Genomic DNA, 21,120 nt, shown 5'->3' with positions numbered 1-21,120 from the left:
CCTCTCTGGGCCTCTGCTTTTCGTCTTACAATCAGAAGGGTTGGTTTTTAAATTAGACCACTTCTGGGGATATTTTGCTTTACTGGATACTCAACTGTAGTTACCTAGATGTACTCTTAAAGCATCTGTATACAATTGCAGTTTTAACATAATACCAACCCACCCTCCCTGTGTCCGCCACCATAAAAAATGTTGTAATAGATTTTTCAAGAAAGGGAAATCTTTTCTCTTGTGAACTCTTAATTTCCTGAACAAATAATGCCGCTAGATTTGTAGAATTGTTCTTGGAAAACAAATGCATAAACTCAGAAATGGTTTTCTGCTTTTGATTGCAAAGGTACTAGACCTAAATATCCTCCACATTTGTGTGCTATGAATGAGGGTAGCCTGGTGCTCAAAGGGGCTGGAACAGCTGTTCAGCGCCCTAACTTTGGTGTAAGGGAGTCTGGAAGTAATAACAGTACCTACTGCATGGGGTTGTTTTGAGCATTTAATTAGATAATCCTCCTCAAATATTTAGCAGAGTGACTGGCTGTGGTGAGTACCCAGCATATGATGACTATTATTACCATTCATGTTGAAAAGCTGGATTAAAATATTATGGCTCCAAAGCATATGGCCTAATGCATGTAAACAGGGGCTGAGATGTTTACAAGGCTCTGCTCACTTGTTCTTGGGGTATGGCATTGTCTCCCCTCTTATTTTGAAATCATCTTTAAAAGAAATTGTTTGCTCCATCAGAAAATGATGGTGGAGCTTAGAAGTTTTGGATGGTAGCAAAATGTGTGGGGACCGATCCAGGCCCTTCGCCCCTGCCGTGTGGACCATGCGAGGCCACAGCAAGGCATAGTGCAGACCTGCAGTTGGGGCAGCGGAGAAGGAAGAACTGCTTTGTCTCCTTCCCTTCTCTCCATTTCTGCCCAGAACACCAACTGGAATTAATTTTCTCTAAAGAGAGACAAATGTGTCTATAAATCACCCTCCTCAAGGCATGAAAAAAATGTACTTCAAAAAGAGAAACAAGCTGCATTTAATTCATATAATTAACTTTCTTCCTAAGTGTTATCCTTTCCAAGCCAGTAACTATTAGTGAGATTGCTCTTTTTCTTGAGGTACAGACACTCTTTAGGATCCACTCAAGTGTACATGGGCCCAGCTAAAACTTAAAGCACAACAGCCCTGGCGCTGGAAGGCAGGGAGGTGACGGTAGGGAGGGGTCTGCCCACTGGCCTCTGAGCCTGTGGCTTTCTGTCCACTCATGGGAAAGATTTAGCGTGTAGAGGCGTTTGTGCCAATGGGTGGGAGCGCTTCCAAACTGGCAGGGCATGTGGTTAAAACTGGGCATCTCCCGATCAGCAGGAGAGGCCTACTTTCCTTAGAAGCAGTTTTGCAACCGTGATTAATTCGAAGGCTGAATCTGAGGCAAAACTTTGAGGCTATTTAAAAATTAGTGAGCTTAATAGGATACTTTATCTTCATCTGCATGAGTGAAGTCCTGCTGGGCTCACAGAGTCTGATTTCTTTTTTTTTTTCTTTTTTTTTTTTTTTTTTTTTTGCGGTACGCGGGCCCCTCACTGCTGTGGCCTCTCCCGTTGTGGAGCACAGGCTCCGGACGTGCAGGCTCAGCGGCCATGGCTCACGGGCCCAACTGCCCCGCGGCATGTGGGATCTTCCCGGACCGGGGCACGAACCTGCGCATCGGCAGGTGGACTCTCAACCACTGCGCCACCAGGGAAGCCCCTGATTTCTTTATTGAAATCGTCATGGTCCTGGGTTCTGGTGGCAGGCTCCCAGGAGGTGAGAGCCAGGTTTGTTTCATTTGTTTCATACAATACCAGGCACAGTGCTGAATGGATGTTATAGGGTGGCTTCACACAAGGCATTTGCCAGATAAAATAAAAATATCAATGATATTTCTCTTTGGCTGTTTTACATCTCTTTTCATGGCTCTTCTCTCCCTGTACTGTACCCCAGGCCCTGGGAACCTCCTTTCTACTCCCTTATTTTCCAGGGTCATCCAGTGCCCTGCCTGCCACCCAAGGCCTTCCTTTCCTTGGCTGTGCTGTGCTCAGGTCCTATTTCTCCCATGCTTCTTCCATCCCCATCATGATTGTACTGTTTCTCTCCCTCATTCTGACTTGTTACCAGCTCACTATCCATTAGAGAGAATCTGATCAATTAAATGTACTTCCAACATACTTGTCCTTGAATAGAGGACAGGGCCTAACCATAGAAAGATACTTGTAATAGGGGAACTTCACGCACTGACATACCTGTGAAGGGGTGGGAAGGGAGAACTACCCTAACTATAGGCCTATAATTGTTTTATGTAGGCCATACCTTTATCTTATTAGTCCAGGCTTATGATCATTAAATTTGGTGATTAGAAGGATGCCTTCAAACGTATCTAGTCCCCTTGTTTTATTTGTAGATCTTATTTGAGAATGTTTATTGAGAGTGGATCATATGACAGGCATGATGCTAAGCAGTGTTTCATGCATTACCTTGTTTAATCGTCACAGCTGCCTTATGAAGCGGGCACTGTTATTATCATCCCCATTTTACAGTTGAGATGACTGAGGCTTAGAGAGGTCATGTAGGCTTTACAAGCTCACCCAGCCAAGATTGGAACCTAAGCAGCCAGACTCCATCACCCAAAGACTGTAGTCACAGGATGGGCTAAGGATGGTAACCCGCTTCGTGAAGATGCTCTCTGGAGCCTGGCTCCTCAAAACTGCACTGTTTCCAAGACTTGCCTTTTCCCACAGAATAGACCCACTGTCTGTACAAAGGAGTCGGACATCCCTTACATATTTTGTACATAATCTCTAAGGGTTACTAACCTTATACAAACAGAAAAGAAGTTCTCTAGCTTCTTGGATATTTCTGTCTTTTGATCATCAAGTTTTATGGAGTAAATGGAAGTTTCAAGTGATATAAAGGCTTGAAGTCCTTGGAATGTAATTCTTTCTCCAAGCTTGGAACTTGCTGAATATGACTAGATGACATTTGAGCTGGTTTAACTCTTGAGCTCATGACAGATGTCTATTTTCAGTTATGTTCCTCTGACTTGCCAATATTTTCTTTTAGAATTGAAAACGGATTTGTGACTATTTAATGAATTTAATATTAGAAAAGTCAAGGTTTACGCTGCAACCTGGAGAACTGAACAGGGGCATATGGAAATGTTTGCAAAATTGGGCCTTGGGCTTTTGGATAGCGTACCTAAGTCAAATCAACACATATTTGCTGATTCTCTGGTTACGTGGAAAAGAATATGAGTAAATCAGACGTCAATATAAGCTTTGTCTGAAGTGAGCTACTATGCTGGACCAAGTGGCATGGCAACACAAATAGTACCCAATTGGATGAGATGTCTAGGCTGGGGACCAGAGATGCTAAATTATATCTATTACGCAGCTTCAACCTTCTGAGTTCTATCTATAGTGAGCAAGTGAAGGACTCAGTTTGTTGACTGTGGCCCAGTATATTCACACTCTTTATTTAAAAGTCAAATTAACTGTAATCTCTAAACAAAAGGGTTTATTCATCTGTTCAAGTCACCTGGCTTCAAGCTGGGTATGAATTTCTCCAAAACTGGCACTGAAGTTAGAGTTGGGGGGAGGTGAGGTACATCCTTTTCACGTATGTTTGTCACTGATGGAATTAATTTTTAAAGAAGCATCATCTCAAAACGAAATAAGAACATATTTGAAAGGCCGTACATACTTTTGCATAAATTTATGTGACTAAAAGTTGGATACACATCAAAATGTTTTTCTCATATGTGTATTCCTGTAGATTCTACATTTCTTTTTAAGCTCATAGTCAAGAGAAATAGATGTTTAGGTAAAGTCATATTCTCGTTAGAAGCCTTTTTTTTTTTTTTTTAAATCACAGCAGTGTGGTCTTGAAATTAGATGACACATGGTCTAGCAATGTCTAGGAAGCTGTGGAGATTACCACAGTACCAAAGCTCCAGTTTTCTCCATTCATTAATTTTCTGAACTGGCTGTGTTAAGGCCACACCTCTTCTCTCCTCAGAAGCAATAATGGTGCCAAGTGAAGTAAGATTCTACCCCAAGGCTAGATGAAGTCAGGGTCACCCTAGCTTAATCCTGTCCTCTTGGCTGCTGTGTCCTGTGTGACTCCGTTAAACTTAGGCTTTTCACCAAGTTTTGTAGTTTTCAACGTGTGTATGAAATTCTCTTCAAAGCATATCCCCCTATTCACTCTGGCCACCCCTGTACATGGGGCTGGTTCCACCATAGTCTGTGTTTGGGGACAGCTAGAGGACATGACACCGATGTGACTCTCTCCAGAAGGGCAGCCCACCTGGTTTCCTCCCGGAAGACATGGAAGAGTTCTCACCAGCCCCGAAGTGAACTCTTCAGAGACATTCATTCTAGCTGGAGTGGCTGGGGGTTTGGGGGCAGAGCAGGGAAACGGACATAGAATGACCCTGACCATCCTTGACATGCCATTGTCGAGGATGACAACTCCCTTTTTCCACTTCCAGGCAGAGGTGAGGAGCTAGGGCCAATGAATAGTGACACTTGGTAACCAGGTTCAAAGGCCATTGCTCATTATCACTGATAAAGGTTCTGCAAGTTTTACCGTAAAAGATATATTTAGAAGCAAGTCAGAGAGTGAATGTAGCTGCATCTACTTTTTTTTTTTTTTAAACTAAACTTCAGTAAGAAATGCAGACGACCAAGAGTAGCTTAAACAATAGTAACTGCTAACATATGTGATATTTCTGTAAGAGGACATTGTTTCCATTATAATATTATTCTCTGACACGATTTTGTTTCTTCTGGAGGAGCTGATTGAAGCTTGATTTTCGATATGGATTTTTTGACTCCCTTAAAAGTAACCGGGTGGCAGGGGTACAGTAAGTCGGCTATGAATGTTGTTGAAACATGTAAGAAGGGAGAGATTCAGATGGAATACACAATTACAAGTTTCTTTAAGTCCAGTTTCATTTTGCTTTTACACATCTGGATAATTAACCAAGTATTACATTCTCTCTAGACTATTTTTACAAGTACAATATGCTCCTAACGTGATTTCCATTAGGCTGTTCCAAACATCATGTAAGAACACAGAAAGATTGCAAACCAAGATTCAAAAACACTATTCAACTCTGATGTTGAGACCTTTTTTCTCTCGGGGGAAATAAAAGTTTGAGAGCTGAATTCTGAGATCCTTCTGATGTCAGAGGAAAACTGGAGGTTTACTGCTTCTTTAAGCTCATACAAACATACCCTAATGGCTCTGGCCCTTCTTGTCAGAGGTGAGCTCAAAATATGGTCACCGTGGGGCAAAGGAGCCATACAAGAGTAGTGTTGGAAATTGCAGCTTCTTTAAATATTGGAAAGGAATAATTACTAAGGGCAAACTAAAATCCTGACGTGTTGATTGCTAATCTAGATTGAATTATTATGTTAGTTAAATATATTTGTCTGACTGAGTTCCTCACTTGAAGGTCACTGCTGAATTCTAAAATAGTATGTGTTCACACAGTTTCTGGATACACTTTTCCTCTTTCCTTTTATAATTGCTTTGATGCTGTTCAGAGCTTGTTTGAGGCCAGTGTCTGATCTGAGGGTAGAAGGTTAGCGTTAATTCACAGACTTCAGGAGCTTCGTTGGCCAGCTGCTGACCACATTGGTGAACCCCAGCCAGAGATCAGAGAAACCACAGGGCTAATAGTTGTGGTTGTCATTGCTTTAGTTGTTGTTATGGTCAGAACTCAGAACAAAAGAAACAAGAGTTCATAAAATTACAGGATCACAATTATAAGTCCTAAGGGCCATATAGTCCATTTCTGATCCATCAGACAGCCACACCTAACTTCTCCCCCCAGAGTCTGACATTCTATTCTATTTAAAACATATCCGGAAAAGGGAAAACTGGGTAAAATCAAACATACTCGATTTATTGTCTGGTTGTCTTTTAAAGTGCTCGTGGTGGTCAGAGAATCATTAAATCGAGAAACAAATGGTTCAGGAAGAGTAAACAAATCTCATCTTGAAGAAAAAAGAAATGTGTCTCAACAAGGAGAGTGAAAATAATTGAAATTTCATTGTAATGTTTCGGTGTCTGTTTTCCATAAAATAATCCTATAATTGTCTACTGTGTGACAGCCTGAGTCGCTCAACCAGTGGAATGATTAATGAAAACGGCAGTGAAGGATTTGTCACACTGACACAGGGCAAGGAAGTGTGTGATAGTCATTAGAAAGCCAAAACCAAGGTAAACATCATCACTGTTAGGTTAGTAGATGTAGACTGAACATTGAGGAATCTGTTTTGGATGTGGTTATAGAACTACCCATCTCACTGTCTCATTTTCCTAAATGGTCCACTTAGCAAGTGTGCAGTGGATAAATCCAAGTGTGGGTCCCAGGTTGGGGGACCAGAGATCCATAGTCTATCCAGGACCCTTGACTGAAATGTGATTTGATATGAGAAATTGGAAGCGTGCAGGCAGCCAAGCCCGGACAGAATTCCAGGTGGGCATGTGAAACACACAGACCTTTGTTTTCATCATTTTAAAATATAGGAAGATTATGTTAACTTTACATTGGCTCGAATTAAAGTAGGTGAAATAATCTGTTTATGGTGGATGCTCAGATTGAGTGGGTGTTCCTTTTTAATCTCCTGCCTGAATCCCAGATACATATGATTGTCGCAAGGAGGAAGGTGCCATAAAAATGTGACTGTTTTAGCCTAAGTTTGTCATCACTACCTATAAAGTACATACCCTTCTATCTCTGAAAAAGTCAAGGGAGGTGTTTTGTTGCTAGGTCTTATAACAAGACAACTTGAGTGCTAGCATCACTGGAAGGTGTACTTTTTAAGCATTTGTACTGATTTCCAATAGAGAAAACATGTTTAGAAATAATGTCAGATTAGTCATTCATTTATCAGCTATGTTTTTATGTACCTACTATGTGCTGGCTATTGTACACATTGTGGAAATAATAAGCCATGAAATGGTAGACTTTGCCTTATCACATTTGAGTCAAGTTTTCCATAATGTATTTTTAAAAGATATTGTGATCTTTACAAGTTTTGTGCTTTATTCATTTTTGTGTCTACTCAAGTATCTGTTATGATACCTTTGACAGAACAGTTGCCCAATAAACCATCATTGAATGAAGATTATATAATACATCTGTACCAGTGAAATGATTAGTCAAGAGAATTTGCTTTTTGGTCAATTTACAGAAATTTTACTTGATAAATGTTCACGTACTGTCCCTAAAAGGAGAATATAGCAAAGTTATACAACAAAGCAAATTTCAGACATGGAAGCTAAAAAGTAGTCGTATGAATGGATAAGCTGCTTTGATTTAATAGTTTGCCTAAATAATTATTATTGCACAAGAGGAGTGCATCAGTGAAGGGATCTTGTGTGAGTTATGTCAATTAAGTTCTTCCACCATAATTTGGAAGGGGTTTAGGATTTGGAGTAGGTCAGACCAGGTTTAATTCTGACTCTATCACTTAACCTCTCTGAGCCCCAATGTCCTTACATTGAAATGGGAATAATGATAACCGCAGCATACGATTATGGCACGGAAAAAATGAGAGCTCTCCAGAATTCCCAGTCTTTGAACTTCAGGGCCCTGGAGAGCCTTGGACATATTGTGAAAGTTCTGCAGATCCATAGGTACCCACATAATGCATCTAGTCTATCTAGAATATATGTGCATTGCTGTTTTTCAAATGCATGTAGGCTAATTCAAGATTCATTCATTGAGCAGCTGTTTATTGAGCACTAACAAACAGCATCAGGTACAGGGGATACACTAATAAACAAAACAGACAGATATCCCTGTGTCTGTGGATCTTCTATTCTAGTGTGGGCAGGGGAATAACAATACACAAGGTAAAAAGTAAAAGTTTGTTGGAGAGTGATAAAGATTAAGACGAAAGAGGAGAGAAGGGGAATATAAAATATCAAAAAAGGGGTGTTAAAATCTTTGATAGGGTGGCCATGGAGGGCAACCCTCAGAAAGCCTCACTGAAGGAAGTGAGGGAGTTAACCATATGGATATCTGGGGAAGAACATTCCAGGGACAGAAAGAGCTAATGCAAGGGGAGGAACAGTACAGATCACAATTATGATTTGGTCTGAGAGAGGCTGGAGAGGAATGAGCAAGAGGATAGTAGGGGGTAATGTGAGTGAAGTGACCAGATCATGTCAGCCCTTATGCCCCAGAAAAAGCACTTCACTTTTGCTTTGAGAGAGATGGGAAGTCATTAGAGGATTTGAGCAGAGGAGTGGCATGATCTAATTTAACAGACCACTGTCTTGAAATTAGACTGGATGAGGGTAAGAGCAAAAACAGAGGCCCACTGAGGAGGCTGCTGCAAGAATCCAGGCGAGAGATGATGGTACCTGGAGCAAGGTGATAAAGGGGGTGTGTGCAAAGACACTGGATTCCGGATGTGTTTTGATAGAATAGGTAGAGTTGATGAGATTCACTAATGGACTTTTCACGAGGTGTGAGTCAAAGAGATAAACAGTGGCACCAGGATTTTCGGCCTGAGCAGTTAGAAGAACAGAGTTTACATTCATGGAAACGGAGGCTGCAAGGAGGGCTTGGGGATTGGAGCTTCGTTTTGAACATAGGAAGTTTAACATTAGACATACAAGTGGAGATGTCAGGAAGGCAACTTTTTAATGGAAGAAACACAGAACTATTTTTAAATATTACTGAACCAATAGTGGCTCTTTTCAGCATAATCTAAAAGCAGTATTATCATGTTTGTGTCAGCAAACTATTTTGAAATTGAAAAAGAGCCTTGTATTGGAAAAGGTTGGAAACAGAGGTAAGTTCAAGTGACCATTTTAGTGGCCAATAAATATTATTTATCCTTTTCCTCTTCCTTTAATACATGTTGATTTCAAATTTTGGCATCATTGTGCAGATTTTGAAATCTTAATTTTGGCCTTGGGATTTTTTTTTTTAAAATAAAGCTTGCAATGGAACTTTCTGGTAAGGAAAACCCTAAGGGTGGCAGAATTGTGTTCACTGGTGTCCATGTTCTTTCTTTTGGAAGGAAATTAGAATGTTCACTTAGGACACGTTCACTTATTATTTTTTTGCGCTCCTAACCTGTGACCTGCATGTCACTCCATGCTATTTGGGATGACAAAAGAAGGAAGGGACAGAGCTCCGTGCTATTGTCAAATTTGCAATGCGAGGTTAAGAAATACATGTGTCTTGTGGAAATACTGACTGTTTTATTGTGATTTAAATTTGCAAAAACACCTCATTTTAGTAGCATTGATTTGTGATGGTTCATTTTAACGTCTACCCTTCTCAGTCTTACGCGGGGAAATACGTGCCAGCCATCGCCCACTACATCCACATGCTCAACCCTGTGATGACCATGAAGATCAACCTGAAGGGAATTGCTCTTGGAGACGCGTATTCTGATCCCGAGTCAGTAGGTGGCTCTTTTTTCCTTTCCATTTTGTTCCTTAAGGAGAGTGAATACCCTTTAATCAGATGGAGGCTCCTCTTACCCTACAGACCTAACTTCGTCAAGGGAAATACTGTTGCTCAGTTGACTTTCTAATGATTTAAATCTTCTAATTTTTACCAAATGTTTTACAGTGTCAACTTACTATATGTCAGCCTACATTGGCTATGAGTGCATCAGTGTGTGTATGTACAAGTGTGTGTACCTGTGCTTGGTGTGTTTGTGTGTATTTTGTGTACATGTGTGTTGTATGAGTGTTTGTGTGGTTATGTGGTGTGTGTTTGTGTATGTTTTGTGTGTATGTGTGGTATATTTGTGTGTTATACACGAATTGTGTGTGGTGTGTGTGTGTGTGTGTGTGTGTGTATGTGTGTGTCGTGTGTATGTCTTATGTATGTGTGTTTGTGTGGTGTATTTTGTGTTGTGTATGCATTGTGTGTGTTGTACGTCTATGTTTGTGCGGGGGGTGTGTGTGTATATGTTTGTGTGTTGTCCTGCTCCACTAATTGAGAAGTTACAAAGGGTTATTTCACAAGCAGATGGGCTTCCCTCACATCCCTCTCTCTCCATGCAGCGTCTGTGTTTGCTTCTTTTCTCCTCAGATCATACAGGGCTATGCACCATTCCTGTTCCAAATTGGCTTGTTGGATGAGAAGCAGAGAAAGTACTTCCAGAAGCAGTGCGATGAGTGCGTGAAATACATCCAGGAGGAGAAGTGGTCTCAGGCCTTTGAAGTGAGTTCTGTGGCCTGCGCTGCCCTGGCGCAATGAGCACCATCTGAGAAGGTCCCGGAAGCACTGCGGTGCCTGGCCTGGCTCTTTGTTGTTAGCAAAGGTGTTTCCTTGGTGCCGTCCGGAGATCAGGAGGCGAGACAGTGGGCTCGTAAGGAAGAAAAGAGCCATCTGGGTTTCTTTGAATTTACTTCGACCATATTTTAAACCTGAGATCACCTCGGGGTGTTTATCTAACTGTGTCTTTCATTAACTGTTTTGATTTCTTGAAATGCTGTGTAGGCCCTCAAGGCATCCCTACCATAAAGAAATCAGAAGAAAGGCAACCTGGAAAGTGGATGCATATGCTTCCACATGTGCTTTAAACCCTTCAGAGGGTAATATCCACACACAGTGCTCCAGCTGGGGAAGTGGCCACAGTGTAACAAATGTCACATGTTCCTGTGTGTCAGGAACAAAGAGTATAAAGGGTGGTCGCTTGAAACTTTTACAAAGAGCCATTGGCATTCGTAAATATCGCCACATCGCTCTCCTAAAATTAAATTTGAGGATCAAGTAACATAGTTATATTCTTCAACCTTTATTTTTTTTTTTTTGGTTGTTTAAAATGTAAGACTATACTAAATATTAGGATGCAGGAGGGTCTTGTTTGTTGCTCATTTGGTTTTTGGCCAGTGCAGACAAAGATCATGTGTAAGCAATCTTCCTTGGGGGGTTTTGTCACCTTTGCCATAGAGCCTGTGTGTTTGACACATTAGTAAATGAGGTGAGGACTGAATTTTGAGACCTTTAATCTTGTTACTGGGAACACAGCCTGTCACAGTTTACCTAACAGCATTGTTATTATTAAGGCCGAGGCCTGGTATTAATAGTCTTTTAGGCGCTGTAGGTCAGCTGGTTCAGATCAAAACAGGAGACATACAAACTTATGGAGAAGGGTGGGGTAACAAAGTTGTGCTCCATTTTACAAATAGGGTGCCAGGGCAGTGACTGCCCTTGTTGTGAGTTCTGACAGCAGCAAGCTGTGTAAATAGGAGAACTCAGGAAGTCCCGAGCCACCCCGCAGCACCCTGGCGGGCTCCCCTTTCTGTGCCGGGACACTTGATGCGGCTGCAGAGCGTGGATTCAGAATTTCTTGTGCAATTGTGAATGTGAAGGAAAGAAGAAGGATCTTATCAGGGACATGTTGGGTCATTCTTCAAGTTGCAATCACAGCATTTTCAAGACCGGTTTTAGGCTGTCTGCTGTGGTAGGCAGAAAGGGTAAAAAGGACTAAACGTTTAGAATTTAGAATTAGTATGAGATTTTACATTGCATGAGACCCATCTGCAAGTGAGACATTTGATGTGTTTCTGAAGAAGCATATGTCAAGAGCAAACGTAAGCAGTGTCAAGAGCAGGAATATTTGATAGACTCAAAGGGATAAAGAAAGCAGAAAGATGTCTGTGGTGCATGATCCAGCAGCCTAAGCGTCCACAGGATTAGTGAAACTGTTGAAAAGTTCAGATATTGTGTGTATTCAGAGATAATGACAAGATGACCCATGAGGTCTCTCCCAAACCAGATTCATCAAAAACTAGAGAAACCCCCCACCCCTCCCCCCACAAAAAAACTCTTGAAGGTATGCAATGTCTCTGTGACCACTGGTCCAAAATCTTGTGTGATAAATGAAAAGACTTTTGCTTTTTCACAGGAAATAGATGAAATGATACTTAGGAAAGTAATCAAGTAGTGGTAAAATGTGTTTCACGTTATGCAATACAAGACTCCAAGAAATCCTGAAACCCAAGAGAATACAAATGTCAGAATCTCAAGCCTAAATAATAAAGCCTTTTTGATGTTCTGATCCCTTAAAATGATTTAGTTAATAAAAGAGCGGTAAGTTGGAGCTGAAGGGATCAGCTTCTCTCCCGACACACACCCCTGGCGTTCGCCTTCTCATTCTCTGAATATTTTGGCTCCTGCCTCAGTGTCACTTTCCAGCATTACTCTTGTCATCATTTCTGGTGACTGAAGTCTCCACATGGATGATCTTTTTAATACTTGGTCCCTCAGTTTCTTAGTCTCCTCTCATTTAGTGATCTTGTTCTCTTTACCTTAGCTGCTTATTCCCATTACCCCCTGCAAAAAAGCCAGCAGTCACTCCACAATCTCAGATTCAACAGATTCAAACGTCTTCCCCCAGCTGCCACCTCCCTTCCTCCCAGCTCACTTCTCTGAATTACAGTCCTGCAACCCCATTGTCTTTCAGTCCATGGATCCTACTACCTCTTCATGGTCCCCTACCCCTGCAGGTCTTAATTTCTCTAATTACCCAACATAAACCCAAGCTCAGTCATTACATACATTCCCCACCTACGGCCCCCCTTTGCACCTCCTCCAACTCCTTTGGCCAAACCACAGTCCTGGCTAGATGCCCCTCTCTACCACTCCATGCCTGCCTTTGTGCAGCTCAACATGACCTGAGAAAAGCACACAACTATGCTGACTGCTCTCACCTCCAGCTGATGACCAGGTTTTCAATGTCAGCAGTCGAAAGATAACTTCCACCAGTTCCAAGCGCCTGGGTGTATGTCCATACCCTCTGCCCTGTCTCCTCGTACGTGGGTGAGTGGTCAATTATCATGTTATGGTAACCCTTCCCCACAAGACTCACTCCCGCAGTCGGGGCCTTTGGGCTCACTGTTTCCTCTACTTGGAAAGTTCTTTTCCTAGATGTCTTCCGGGCTTGCTTCCTTCCTTCCAACAGGTCTTTACTCAAATGCCACCTTCTAAGTGAGACCCGTTTCCTCCTCTCTGCAGTGTCCCCCACACCCACCACCCAGGCACACATACCCCACAGGCACCCATGGCACTTCCTATACCCTTCTCCTTGTTAGTTTTCTCCTTAGCCCTTATCATTCTCTAATACACTGCATATTTTACCTATGAATGCTTGTTTATCGTACCCTCTAGAACATAAGCCCTATGAGGGAGCATTTTTGGCCTGCCTTGTTCACTGCTGTTTCCCCAATGCCTTGGACAGTGTCTATAGCGCAGAGAAGATGTGTGGGAAGTGGTTGTTGAATGAAACAGTTATTGAATAAATGAAATGACAAATGCCTGTATATTTTTACCCACCCTGATGTTTTCCTCCTTCCTTTCTCCCCTCTCTCCCAACCTAGTTACTGGATAAGCTACTGGATGGTGACTTAATAAGCGAGCCTTCCTACTTCCAGAATGTTACAGGATGTTCTAATTACTACAACCTTTTACAGTGCACGGTAATGACAATTTTTAAAAACATAATAGCGTTTACTTAAAACTTTTGGCAAAACCAAACTTCCTCCAATTTAAGAAATAGGAGAGCTGACTTTACACTAGACAAACATGTCCAAACTCTATTGCATTATTTGGTATACTAATCTATAGGATTTTTTACCCTGCCAGTGTTGTATACATTATAATCTGACCATTGAGAGTGTGTGATATTCCAGATAACTCAAAAAAAATCTCCGATTAACACAGTTTCCCCCCACTAGAGCTTGTTATACAGAAGTTCTTTTGTGAAGGAGACAGGCCAGGATTGCAGTTCTGGGTATCAGGTCCCAGAGCTCCAATCCTGTAGTGAGTTTCTTGAAAATGCCCACATTATTTGTTCTGTACTTAAGACAGCTTGGATAACCCAAACTGCCAAAGCCTTTATGAAAATATTTGCTTTGTCTTACTTTTAACTTAAGATGTTTCATGCATTCAGTACGGCCCTCACTTCAAGCCCTCTGGAATATTTCTCAAAGTATTCAAATAGTTTCTTTCATAAAAGTGGGCCAAAATTTGATGCCTTTTGGGTAGAATTAATCAAATAAGATAGAGGGAGCCAGACTGGGGATTTGGATTTGTATAACCATGTCTAGTGGATATGACAATACATTCTGTTTTTAAAATTGCCTTACTTATTAACTATTTTGTAAATAAAGTATAAAGCTAATTTCAATGGAATTTGCCAACCCTGTGGTTTTGGATTTAGATTCTACCAAGAGAAAAACATATGCTAGGCAAGAAAGAAGCAAAATTTGTGATTAATTTTTTTTCTTTACAAAGAGAATGTATTCACAGTTAGCAAAAAATACTGATGATTCACAAAATTGTTGATTTCAAACTCTTTTTTTAATCCTTTTGTAACTGTATAAAAACAGCATTTACTCCTTTTTTTTTTCTTTTAGCGTAATGAATCTTACAGAGACTTTTATGCAGTATTTTTAAAAAATAAGGCTCATGGACAACTTCTCTTTTGTCTTATGTCCTTCATAAGGTATCATCTGTTCTTACACTTGATATGTTTTCCTCCTTAAATTATGGTCAGCTGATTATTTTGTGTGTGTGGTTTTAATAAATGGCAGAACATGAAAAAGAAATCCTCAGCTTTTAATCCACCACATCACCTCCCTGGCCCCTTGTGGTCCATTTCACCTTCTTTTCCGAGAGCCTCCAACAAGGAGCAAATTGATTTTGATAATCTCGCCTCTTCATTTTTCCGATTTTTGCCTTGAATGGGCTTTTTAATTGGAGTTACAGATCACAAAAGTTTTGTTGTTACAAAAAGGAAAAATCCAGCATTTGCAAATTGGATACTGGCTCCAAGAGTATCAGGTCATCCAGATTTGCTTGGTAAAACTGAATTTCCCCAACCCCCCAAGTTAAAATATTCAGGGAAGAGACCAGTTAATAGTGGTGTCACATCTTGTTCATTGTGATATATGTTAGGAGAAATTTGAAGCTTTCCCCAGAGTACTGTTCCCACCACCCACTCGTTTTCCCTAATATTTTTCTGATGCCAGGAACCTGAGGACCAAAGTTACTACAGGAAATTTTTGTCCCTCCCACAAGTGAGACAAGCCATCCACGTGGGAAACCAGGCTTTTAGTGATGGATCCAAAGTTGAAAAGTACTTGCGAGAAGATACAGTAAAGTCAGTGAAACCATGGTTAACTGAAATCATGAATAATTATAAGGTAAGAAACTTAACTTTAGTTACTGTCTATTTTAGGAACTTTTCAGATCACCCAAAGCAGAAGTGACCTTCTTTTATTCTTAATTTGACTCCTGCCTTTTTTTACTTTTATGATATCTTACAAATGTAAGTAACAACTGCTGCATTGTTTGATTTCTTTGAATTAAAAGTTTTATTTTTTTCCTTCTAATTAAATCACTTTACCCCAAAAGTTCCTAAAAATGAAATTCTCTTTGGCCCATGACACCTCTCATCATTTCTTGAAAATAGACGGAGAGCAGAGCCGAGAAGATGACTGGCCTTGTGTAAGCCAATTTTCCCTTATTGTTTGCTTTATTATGTTAATCCCAATGAAGTCAGGGATAAATGAAATCAACTGGTTATTCCAAAAATGCTTTTTGCTTGATAATTGCATTCATTGACGTTGCTCAATCACAGTTTCTTCAGGGCCGGCTTTAAGCCAAACATTGTGCTAGTCTGTCAGGTTGAAGCGTTGAATGAGACAAGGTCCCTGTTTCGAGGCATGTAAAGTCAATCACTGTGTTATCTGACTGAGATGTTCTGCCTGATTTGCTGCTGGTACTACCAGAGGTTCAAGCAAAGGAACTGTGGACCCTCGAATTCTCACTGTGAGGGAAGGACCCCACGAGCAGGTGACAGGGAGGCAGTCATCCTGTGCATTTCTTTCCCCTTTATTTCTCTTCTCACCTCCTCCTCTGATCCTCCAGGACTGTTAGCATATGTCCTAGGCATGGTCTGGGGGTAGCTCAACAGGATAAGTGTGTTAATGATAGAGAAGATCACCACCAGAGGTGATCCACTTTTGCTCTGTTTCCTGGCAGAGGCAAGAGAAACGTTTGGAATGAACAAAAAACAGGGCAACCAGTAACCAACACATGAATCAGACAAAAGGCAACCTCTCCTCAAGACACTTCATTTCTGTCTGTCCAAAAATTGTCCTAATATACTGCTTTTATTTGAACCAGACTCTTTACTGCCATTTTCTGACATAAGGAAAACACATTTCAACAATGTCTATGTTAGGAATAGTGTCTCTTGGGATTGTTCAGTGCACAACCTTCAGTACTACCCAGGGAGCCCTTGACCTAATACACCCTTACTAGATTGTGTTTTAGAATATGCCCGACCTAGAAGACCTATTTTCTGATCCTGCCTCTAGTACACAGAGTTTGAATCCTAGACATACAACTTTTTTTTTTTTTTGCGGTACACGGGCCTCTCACTGTTGTGGCCTCTCCCCTTGCAGAGCACAGGCTCCGGACGCGCAGGCTCAGCGGCCATGGCTCACGGGCCTAGCTGCTCCGCAGCATGTGAGATCTTCCCGGACCGGGACACAAACCCACGTCCCCTGCATTGGCAGGTGGACTCTCAACCACTGCGCCACCAGGGAAGCCTTAGACATACAACTTTTATTCAAAATAATCTAAGGCCAATGGCATGCAGAGTCTACACACCCATTATATACCTGCAGAACTTCATGAAATACTTACTTTGTAGGCAAGAAAGGGCCTAACTAGATGAGGTCAGGATTTCAGCCACTCTTGTGTTTGGTTCTGTCAGGGAAATGTAGTGGCCCTTAGTGCTTGCCTGCTTGGAGCCTTCTCTGAGCACCTTCAGGTTGTCCTCTTCTCTGAGGTCTCAGACCATGTGCTCTCTGCTGTTGTGGTCACACTTAGCACACTGTACTGCCATTGTGGGCTGTCAGTCGTAGCACTAGCCTTGAGCAGATGTCAGTAACACATGAATGAATGAATGAATGAAAATTCAGTTCTATAAATTAGTGGTCTATCAAAAAGATACCTAATAAACTTGTTCATAATCCATCAGGTATTTATTATCCACAAATTTATTAAACCAAAAAGAGCTTAGCACTTATGTTTTCAAGATGTAAACACTGGGCTATAATGTAACATTAAGGAATGCAAAATGGTTTTTTTGAGTGGAGAGCAGATAAGGAAGTTCCCATGTATATTTTTCTGTGCCCTTGCAAGATAGGTTTTCTCACTGTATACATTTAACTAGAGTATGATTGCTTTCTCAGCCAAGTGAGGATAGCGTGAGATATATAGTTCACCTGATGGTGTAAACTCTCCTGGTATTGGCTGATCGCCATACAGTGTCCACTTGCTTGATAAGGGAGAATATGCTGATTAAAGATGAGCCTGCATCTTGATATTTAAACATATCTGTTTCTGTTTCCCATGTATCCTAAACCTATCAATATGAATTCCAATGAAATCAGAATGTTTTCTAAACTTTCAAACTCTGAATCAGTTGTCAGAAAAAGAGAATAGATTAGTGGTGCAGATAAACCATGTTTCCAGAAAGAAAGAGAACAAAGTATGCAGTCAGTCTGAGTGCAGACCAAAAAGTGGCTGTTGCTGAAACAGACCGCATATCCATGGCTGCAGCTGGCATAGCCCACAGGGCAGCGATTATCCTTGGCTTGTCTGCTAATGGTGGTGAACCTCAATGTGTATGCAGTGGAATCAGAACAATCTAGGTTGGCTTAAAACATTAGTACCCTCAAGGTTGTATTTATGTAAGACTCAGTAGTAATTTGTCATAGAAAATAGTGCACATGCTTCTATTCATAGGAACATGGAAGTCTCTTTCTAGTACTAGATTCATTTTATGCCATGTGGAATATCTGATGGGCTGAGGAAGACCTTCATCAGTTTCTGGAAACTAATAGAACTAAAAGAACAAGTGTGTAGTACATCAGTTTCTGTACAGACTATGTGAAAACATAATCCTTTTCTTGTAAAGACCTACAGGGGATGTGTACTCAAAATCATCCTCTTTTCAGTAATTTCAAATATTTAGGTGGTAAATTGAAATATCATTTTAGCAGTTTCCAGGACAACTAGAGTGAGAAATAATCTGTTGGACTATTGGAATTCATGATTAAATCAGATCATGGTTAAATATTATCATGATTTCTAGGAGTTACCTGGGTCCATAGCACATGGTGGTTATAAGCATGGGTTCTCACGTTAGACATTTTGAGTTTGAATTCTGTTTCCACTATTCACTGGCTATGTTCCTTTGGGGAAGGATACTTAAAACACTCTGTGCTTCAGCTTCCTCATCTGTGAAATGGGAATAATAATGGTACTTACAGGTGAGTTCTTATGAGGTTTAAATAGATTATGTAGATAAAACACTTAAAACAATGACTGGTGCTTAGAGAGTGCTTGAAAATATAAGCTATTACTAATGATGTTCAACACATTTCAGCAGAAGCCTTTAAGCACCTGCTACATACAAAAGTTATACAAAAAACCATGGAAAACACAAAAGTAAAAAAGACTTGACAGACTTCTGGTTTCCAGTCTGGCATGTCAGGAACTTGGAAGTTACCATTCTGTCCTAACAACAAGTAAAAAGCTGAACAAGCTGAAAAAGCAACAACTCCTCTTAGATCTGTGAGAGAAGTGAAGTCATCACAGGGCAAACTACTTCACAAACAGGAGAGACCGACAGGTGGGTACAGAGAATCACTTTTCTAAGCAGAAATCCATGAGCAGAAACCTCCACAAGAACCAGTGCCAGGACAGGAAAACCTGAGCTGTAATTCATGAATTACTGGAGGCTCAGTGGGGATAAGCCTGAGACTTAAAAGCTCCAGGGGAATCCAGTCATGGGAGGAAGCCCCCACTTTTGTAGTTTATCTCCAGGAGTTCTGCAATGTCTTCACAGTGAATACTGGTGAAAAATCCCTTCTGCTTATGGCAGGAGGAGGTAAAAGTAGCCACCTTGAAATACACCAGAGCATTTTGTTTTTTGTAACAAGGCCTGCCCTCAGAAAGCTATTTTACCACAGCCTAACCCGCTGAGGGGTTATCAGAGCCTGATCTACCTGTGGGAAGGGAAATACTCAACTTCAGCTCTAGAATTCCATGTGGGGGAAAGGAAACACCCAATTCCAGCTGCCTTTACTATGTTGTCCCACCTAAGAGGTGATGGGGAGCAACTGCAAAGCACTGGTGAGGTTCGCAGTCCAGGGGCATAGGCTCCTAAAAGACTGAGACCTAATCCTAGGACTCTAGTATGCTTCCCATCCCCCACATCTTACCACCATGTTACAAAAGGGTTATTTACCACAGTACCCTGTATCCATCCAGTGCATCATGTACATCTTTCAACAAAAAATTACCAGGCATACTAAAAGGCAAAAACCACACTTTAAAAAGACTGAACGAGCATTAGAACCAGAGTCAGATAGGACAGGGATGTTGAAATTATCAGACCAGGAATTTTTGCAAACTATAATTAATATGCTAAGGGCTTCAGTGGAAAAAGTAGGCAACATACAATAATAGATGGATAATGTAAGCAAAGATATGGAAATTCTAAGAAAGAATGACAAAGGAAATGCTAGAAATCAAAAACTGTAACAGAAATGAAGAATGCCTTTGATGGGCTCTTTAGTAGACTACATGGCTGAGGAAAGAATTGCTGATCTTGAGGATATGACAGTAGAAACTTCCAAAACTGAAAAGCAAAGGGAACAGAGACTGAACAAAACCAGAAAATCCAAAAACTGTGGAACAACTATAAAAGATGTAATATACGCATAATGGGAATACCAGAAAGAAAAGAGAGAAAGGAACAGAAACAATATCTGAAGAAATAATGATTGAGAATTTTCCCAAGTTAATGTCAGACACCAAACCACAGATCCAGGAAGCTCAGAGAACACCAAGCAAACAAATGCCAAAAAATGACACCTAGGTATATCATATGAAAACTTTAGAAAATCAGAGATAAAGAAAAAAATCTTGAAAGAAGCCAGAGAGAGGAAAAAACACCTTACCTATAAAGAAGCAAAGGTACGAATTACATCTGACTTCTCCTCAGAAACCATGCAAGCGAAAAGAGAATGAAATATCTGAAGAGTTGAGAGAAAAAACATCACCAACCTAGGATTCTGTGTCCTATGAAACTATCCCTCAGAAATGGGGCAGAAATAAAGATGTTTTCAGACAAGTACAAATTGAAGGAATTTATTGCCAGTAGACCTACCTTGCAAATTATGTTAAAAGAAGTTCTTCACAGGGAAGGATAATGTTATAGATCGGAAACTCAGCTCTATATAAAGAAAATATAAGTATTGGAGAATGAATAAGTGAAGATGGCATGATTGTCTATGTAGAAAATCTGAAAGAATCAATAGAAAAGCTCCTGGAACTAATAAGTGATTATAGCAAAGTTGCAAGATACAGAGTTAATATACAAACACCAATCACTTTTCAATATACCAGCAATGAACAAGTGGAATTTGAAATTAAAAATCCAAAACCATTTACATCAGTACCGAAACTATTGAAATACTTAGGCATAAATATAACAAATTATGTACAAACCTATATGCAGAAAACTACAAAAGTTTGATGAATGAAATCAAAGAACTAAATAAATAGATATTCCATGTCCATGAATAGGAAGGCTTAATATTATCAAAATGTCAGTTCTTCCCAACTTGATCTACACGTTCAATGAAATCTCAACCAAAATCTCAGCAAGTTATTTTATCGGTATTGGCAAACTAATTCTAAAGTTTATATGGAAAGGCAGAGACTCAGAATAGCCAACTCAGTATTGAAGGAGAAGAACAAAGTCAGATGAATGACACTTCTTGACTTGGAAACTTAATATAAAACTGCAATAATTAAGACAGTATAGGGCTTCCCTGGTGGCACAGTGGTTGAGAGTCCGCCTGCTGATGCAGGGGACACGGGTTCGTGCCCCGGTCCGGGAAGATCCCACATGCCGCAGAGCGGCTGGGCCCGTGAGCCATGACCACTGAGCCTGTGTGACCAGAGCCTGTGCTCCGCAACGGGAGAGGCCACAACAGTGAGAGGCCCGCGTA

At 40.8% G+C, this 21,120-nt stretch overlaps 1 protein-coding gene across 1 annotated transcript in view; it reads left to right on the top strand.

Moving 5' to 3' along the window:
- CPVL (carboxypeptidase vitellogenic like) overlaps positions 1–21,120 on the top strand; it is a 113,674-nt gene that overhangs the window by 49,033 nt on the left and 43,521 nt on the right. Inside the window, exons 8-11 of the mRNA XM_029233214.1 lie at positions 9,345–9,467; positions 10,106–10,237; positions 13,399–13,497; positions 15,052–15,225. Coding sequence (XP_029089047.1) covers positions 9,345–9,467; positions 10,106–10,237; positions 13,399–13,497; positions 15,052–15,225 — 528 coding nt within the window. The remainder of the gene's footprint in view (positions 1–9,344; positions 9,468–10,105; positions 10,238–13,398; positions 13,498–15,051; positions 15,226–21,120) is intronic.

Source organism: Monodon monoceros, unplaced genomic scaffold (genome assembly GCF_005190385.1).
Source record: "Monodon monoceros isolate NGI ecotype Baffin Bay Population unplaced genomic scaffold, NGI_Narwhal_1 Super_Scaffold_2, whole genome shotgun sequence".
Lineage (NCBI taxonomy): Eukaryota > Metazoa > Chordata > Mammalia > Artiodactyla > Monodontidae > Monodon > Monodon monoceros.
Note: the sequence above shows the minus strand (reverse complement) of the source record. Positions and strands in the feature narration are given on the sequence as shown.